The 6,640-nt window shown below is 40.8% G+C and overlaps 1 protein-coding gene across 1 annotated transcript in view; it reads left to right on the plus strand.

Annotated features, from left to right (window-relative positions):
• Sele (selectin E) overlaps positions 1–1,378 on the plus strand; it is a 7,959-nt gene extending 6,581 nt beyond the window's left edge. The window contains exons 11-13 of the mRNA XM_021199288.2: positions 307–417; positions 1,197–1,218; positions 1,321–1,378. Coding sequence (XP_021054947.1) covers positions 307–417; positions 1,197–1,218; positions 1,321–1,378 — 191 coding nt within the window. The remainder of the gene's footprint in view (positions 1–306; positions 418–1,196; positions 1,219–1,320) is intronic.
• The last annotated feature ends 5,262 nt before the right edge of the window (positions 1,379–6,640 follow it).

A 6,640-nucleotide genomic window follows, 5' to 3' on the forward strand; every position in this document is an offset into this window, starting at 1 on the left:
ACTCACTTGGTAGACCAGGCTGGCCTCGAACTCAGAAATCCACCTGCCTCTGCCTCCCGAGTGCTGGGATTAAAGGCCTGCGCCACCAGGCCCGGCTTGTCAAAGAGCTTTAAAAGACTATGTCCTAACGGGGAACATGGCATGTGGCCTCAATGGCGTTTTGATAGGCGTTGATTAAATCTTCAATGATAGTAATACATCTTCTGCTGATAGTAATAAATACATAGAGAAAAGGCTAAATGGCAGGGCCGAAAGACTCAAAAGCCAAGCGTTGCTTAACTGTCTCCCCCCAATTTGTTTCCTCAGCCCCGGCCAGCCCCACCCATCCCTTGGTAGTTGCACTTTCTACGGCAGGAACCTCACTCCTGACATTGTCCTCATTGCTCTACTTGTTGATGAAATACTTTCGGAAGAAAGGTAAATTCAGGCATTCACTCCAAAAATGAATTTGAAAATTGTATGTGTGTGGGTGTATATACTTTTTCCCCCTCGCTGATGAGCTGTGGCCTCTTGAAATTTTTCATTAGAATCTATAGAGGAGAACCTACTTATTAAATAACCCCCCAGTAAATAGCAATGGAATCAAGCAAAAGTTTCAGGACAAGGATTTATTATTACTCAACTTGATGTTGAAAGTTTTAGGAATCCCATGTTGACTGTGATAACACTGCTTACCTCTAGGGGGTGCTACTCACGTAAAATTCCATGGTGTCCTTGGAGATGTTCAATCAGTTGTAGAGTTATACCACGATTCTATTGGGAGCATAGGTGAAATGCTTTCAAGTAACTGAGAACATAGCTTGAAATAGTCTAAATTTATAAGTGTGTGTGTCTATGTGTATACACACACAGGCATAGGAAACATACCCATGGTTCCTTTGGTCTACAGATTATTTAAATGTTTTTGAATTAAAAATGGAAATTTAGACATTAGGAAATTCCATGTAAAAACATGGATTTTGGATTTCTTAGGAGAACTTAGGAGAAGAATCAGGCAAGATGAGCATACAGCTATTTCCTGATGTCAGAAAGCTGCTATGGTCTTTGTTTCGTCCTCTGCATTTTGCCTTAATTGCTACCAAATACTTATACAGAGTCCCGTAATACTGAGAGTATAAGGCCAGATAAGTCAAGTCAATTAATCTGATTTTCTTAAAAGTCATTAGTCCAAACTAATAGTTTCCTTTCTCTTGCAGCAAAGAAATTTGTTCCTGCTAGGTAAGGTGAATTCTTGTATAAAGCATGCTATTTAATACATACAGTTTTTTCCTCTGCATGTGGGAAAGCAGTGCATGACATCCTTTCCTTGTGTTTCCACAGCAGCTGCCAAAGCCTTCAATCGTTTGGAAACTACCATGTGCCTTCTTACAACGTCTAGGTTCAAAAAAATCAGGTATGACTTGGGCAGGTCGTGTTAATGAGAGAAAAATCTCCTTTGCATGTGGTGCTTCTCCTTGATACCCTCAATCAAACCTGCCATTGTCTTGAGAGAATCCCCATCTTGATGATAATTTATAGAAAATTGTTTCTCTCTCTCTCTCCCCCCCTCTCCCTCTCCAACCTCCCTCTCTCCCTCCCTGCCCCCTGCGCGCGCATGTGTGTGTGTGTGTGTGTGTGTGTGTGTGTGTGTGTGTGTAAGTGAAGCAGCAGAAGCCGGTCTTCCTTGGATCATTTTACTTATGGGTGGTGGTGGTGGTGGTGGCGGCGGCGGCGGTGGTGGTGGTGGTGGTGGTGAATACTAGCCCCATTCAGCAATTAGATTCGTAAGCATGAATCTAAGCTAGGGGCTCAGAGAGACCAGGTTTAGTCCTTTGTTCCTCTGAGATGAAGAAATGAGGCACAGACTTTATAGGAACTTGCCTGAGTTTCTAAAGCTACTATGAACACCAGCAGTGGCAGGATTTGGAATCTGTGATCCTCAACGTCCACATTGCTTCTAAGAGTTTGTCTGGAAGGTCAAGTCCTTCTAAATAAAGTTTTTTCTTGATGAAGAGAATTGCTGGTGTAGTGTGGGGCTTAGAGAAAGACTGAACAGAAACTAGATGTTTCAATTTGCCTCTTCGGCTCCCTTCCTTAAGTTTCTTCATTAGTGTAGTCCTTAGTGATGACCAGTATAGTTGAACAGTATTTAGTTAAAGCCCAAGGTGCACCAGAGTGCATTCTTTGGGTTGTATACCCCTTACGGTTTAACAGGTATAACTGACCTATTTCTACTACAACAGTGTCATAGAGACTAGTAACTGAGTGGCATTGGGAGTTCATGTCTGGACCACCTCCAAGAGACAGCTGCTAGATGATGTGCTTTGATGCTGCTTCCAGCATGCAGGAGGTTTGGAAGGCTCTCACACTTGCTTGTATTCGCAGGAACACAAATGCATCGTGGGAAATAGAATGATATGCTGAAGACAGCAGGAAATGAAGTGACTACAGACTCCTGGTCTCTCTTGCCTGCTTAAAAACTGGAATCCTGACTCCATGGGTCAAAACTGAGTGACAAGGCCAGCCCTCTACCGGAATGACTCCATTTTCCTCTTTCCTAGTTAGTGACAGCATGAAGAACGTGCTGCCACAAAAGGCAGAGGTGCTCTCTTCAAATGAGAGTGAATAGATCCGGGAGAGCGGGGGCTGGAACAGCAGAATTCATTCTGACTCTCGGTCACTCGAGAATTTGGGAACAGAAACAGTATTTTATTGCTTTGCTTCTTTTGTTTTATTTCTCTTGTTCCCCACACAGTGTGTCAACAGCTAATTCCAGGATTGTTGTCACAGGCATAAATAATATTTATCAGCAGTTTTGAGCAAACAATTTTCTATTTCTATCTTGAAATAAAAAAAAAAAGGCAGAATTGCCGTATTCTCAGGTTATGACCTAGGAGTGTCATTAGGGGTACAAGGTGCAAATCCTGGTGATAGTACATGTTAAGACCACTAGGCAGATGTATTGGCTTTATCCCCATGGGATTCAGTGGCCGCCGAAGTGTTCTTGAACATTGCGTTCTGTGTCCTGGCATTGAAGCTAGCATGAGATCCATCACTCTTATGTCAGTTCAAGGGTCAAAAGGACTTAAAAAAAAATTAGAATCCTGTGGCCTATCACAAGGCAAAAGTTATTCTAAATCTTTTTTTTTTTAATTAGAAAAATACCTAAATCTAAATTTAATGTTATATCTGCAGTCCACTTATTTTCAAAATGAGAAATTAATGTGAAATCCTGAGTATTTAACGGTAGCTGGTTTTAAGACATGGTACTATCAAAAGAATAGAAAGTGAAGAGAGGGCTGGTGAGATGGCTCAGTGGGTAAGAGCACTCGACTGCTCTTCCGAAGGACCAGAGTTCAAATCCCAACGACCACATGGTGGCTCACAACCATCCGTAGCAAGATCTGACACCCTCTTCTGGAGTGTCTGAAGACAGCTTCAGTGCACTTACATATAGTAATAAATAAATCTTAAAAAAAAAAAAGAAAGTGAAGAGAGAGTTTATATATTTGGTTCCCCCTCCCCCCTGGCTAGTGTTTTTTTTTTCTAGAAGAGAAAACATCCTTGAAGCCACATGTTCTGATTTAATAAAAGCATAAATGATAAAAAAGTACATTTTAATGTATTTAAGAGCATGTCAAAATGTGAACATGCTGTGATTCCTAAAGAGTGGCTCTTTTGCATGACAAACACATGATTCTTATACATTGTATCTGATTCTAAATCCATGATGAGGTGTCACCCTGTAACCAATGCAGACAATGGACTTTTAAAGAGTAAAGGTGTCCAGTGGTTATTCTGTTCTGGTTCATATGTTCTGGAGGATTCACAGTGATTATGTTGTGTTACAGAGAATAAAACTTCTAAGCAATTTCACCTGTAACTGGCAATGGCAAACACTTGGTCTGTAAATGCCAGAGCTGTTCCTGCCAAAAGTGTCCCAGCTTCCAAATTCACGTATTAGAGAAAGAAATTTTTTGAAAGGTCCTTGCTGATTCGTGGCGGTGGAAAAGCCAATAGGGAACAGGAAGTGTGATAGGCATTAGGATGAAAGGGGAGTGACAGAGAGAGAGAGAGAGAGAGAGAGAGAGAGACTGTGAGAAACTACACAATGTAAATTTTTGTATATTTTGTATTGCAAATTACTGTGTGAAATATAAATGTGGTCTGTATCTGAGTCCTAATAGAGTATTTTAAATTATGATTTAAAATATTTTATGGTATAAGAGTATGTATTTATTTAAATATGTTAAACTTATTGTATTCACATATGAGTATAATGTTTTTCAATAAATGCGTTTCTACTTATTTTTTTGTATCTGAGCCTTCTTAACATTTTAATGCATACAGATAAAAACCTGAACAGCATAAATATTACATCTTAATTAATTAATTGTGTGCACATGCGCTTCCGTGCATCTGAATTGTCACTGTGAATGTGTGGAACTCAAAGGACAGCTTTGAGGAGTCAGCTCTCTCTTTACATACCATGGGCTTGCGTGGCAAGTGCCTTGACCCAAAACTCCCTCTTTTAAAATGGAATATCAGGCAACCATATACCTAACTGCAACATTTCTATTGAAACCAGGTCAGTTAGCGGTTCCTTCATGATCTTTTCTCTCCCCTCCATTGCAATATTAATCTACATTCTGTACATGGATTTGCATATTCAGCACATTTTATATACATAAAAGTACCACATGACCTTCTGCCTAGCTCTTTTTTTGTTTTGTTTCGTTTTGTTTTGTTTTTGTTTTTTCTGAGACAGGGTTTCTCTGAACTCACTCTGTAGACCAGGCTGGCCTCGAACTCAGAAATCCGCCTGCCTCTGCCTCCCGAGTGCTGGGATTAAAGGAGTGCGTCACCACGCCCGGCCCTGCCTAACTCTTTTTACTTAGCACACTGTTTTCTAGGGTTCTCCATGATGTAGCTTGTATCAGCTCTTCATTCCACTTACAGAAATATTATATTCTCTGTATGGATTGACCAGATATTGTATCTGGACCACTCAGGCCATTGTCTCTGAGTGTCTTTCCACCTTTTGATTACTGTGAATGATGCTGCTGGGGAAGCCCCGAGGGCATGGTTGAGGTGCAACCTCTTCTCCACTGTCACTATCTGGAGGCAAGTAACTTAGGAACCCTGCTCTGCTTTTGGAAGAACCTTCCAGCTCTCTCCCAAAGAGGCTGCTCCATTTTACAGTCACACCTGCAACGAGAAGGGCTCCAGTGTCTCCACATTCTAGCTAATACTCACAGTGGTCTCCTTTGGGGACATCAATATTCTAGTGTGTGTGAAGTTATATACATCTGGACTCTTGTGACCATTCCAAAAGATAACCAAACATTAACTATCTAAAAGAATCTCCAAGCCCAAGAAAACGAAATCTTTGCTGCATGACAGTCTCAGTTGCTGTAATTCAAAAAAAGTTCATGTTCATTTAGTTCATTGAGTTCACTGAAGTTTGAATTATCATCCCCTGTCTTATCATTCTGAGCCAGGGTATACATTTTACCATGGTCTAGGATGCTGATATTCTTGATTCTTATGCTGTGAATCCTGAGCTGAATTGCATCACTGGGTTTCCTGGTCCTTCACTTGCATACATACTTCCTGTTTTTCAGAAAGCCCAGTCATTGTTTCAGTCTCCTAAGCTATTGATGGAGCTGTTACATCCATGAACTTAACATGACAAACACCATGACATGTATGCTCCGACACACACACACACACACACACACACACACACACACACACACACAAATATAAAATAGTAATAACAACACTAGATGTTAGCAGGTCATTTTAATTATCTTTTAAAGTCTAAAATACTCCAGAGATAGGCATGGTTATCTGAATGAGTTCAAGCCAGAAAGACCAGTAAACATTGCAACAAGCAAGACTGCTTAGACTCCATAGATTATAAAAAAGCAAGCAAGCACATGAAGTTGGGGGATATCTTGTTGAGTTTCCAGAGGATGACAAGCAGTAAGAGGTGGAGGCGGGGTGAATTAAGCACCGAGGAGCTATGAAATTACTTAAGAACAAATAGATTTTAAAAACGAGACTAGTAATAGTTACTCCTCTGTAACATTTTAGACTCTCAAAGGTAATTAATATGACCTGCTAAGTTCTATTGCTGTTATTGTTGCCTCTACTTTATGTTTAAGTGTGTGTGTGTGTGTGTGTGTTGGCACATACATGCTATTGCTTTTGTCATTATTATTAACTTTCTTACAGTGCAAATTTAAGTCAGTGACTTCCTCCAGATTGCCTTTGAATGGCTGAATTCAAACTTTACATGCTGTCTTACCCTCTTCACACTTTCTACTTCACGCTTTCCCCCAACCTCTCTAGGGCAAAAGTTAGAGCACAGGGATTTTATTTAGGATTTTGCTTTCAGAAGAGCCATTAACAAGGACTTCCACTAGGGGGTGAACGAGGAAAGAGGAAGGAGAGGAACTGAGTTGGGTCAAGTCTTCCAGAAAGTTCCTGAAGTTCAAGAGCAAGGGAACTGGCTCTGAAATAAGTTTTTATCTATGGTAAGACCAGGGTCCCCTGCCCCATGGTCAGGAGTTTATAAACAAAACAAGAAACACAAAGGAAAGCAGGAAGGGAAGGGAGGGGAAAAGAGGGGGGGAGAGAAGGGGAGAGGAAGGGA

This window comes from Mus pahari, chromosome 5 (assembly GCF_900095145.1).
Source record: "Mus pahari chromosome 5, PAHARI_EIJ_v1.1, whole genome shotgun sequence".
In the NCBI taxonomy this organism is placed as follows: Eukaryota; Metazoa; Chordata; class Mammalia; order Rodentia; family Muridae; genus Mus; species Mus pahari.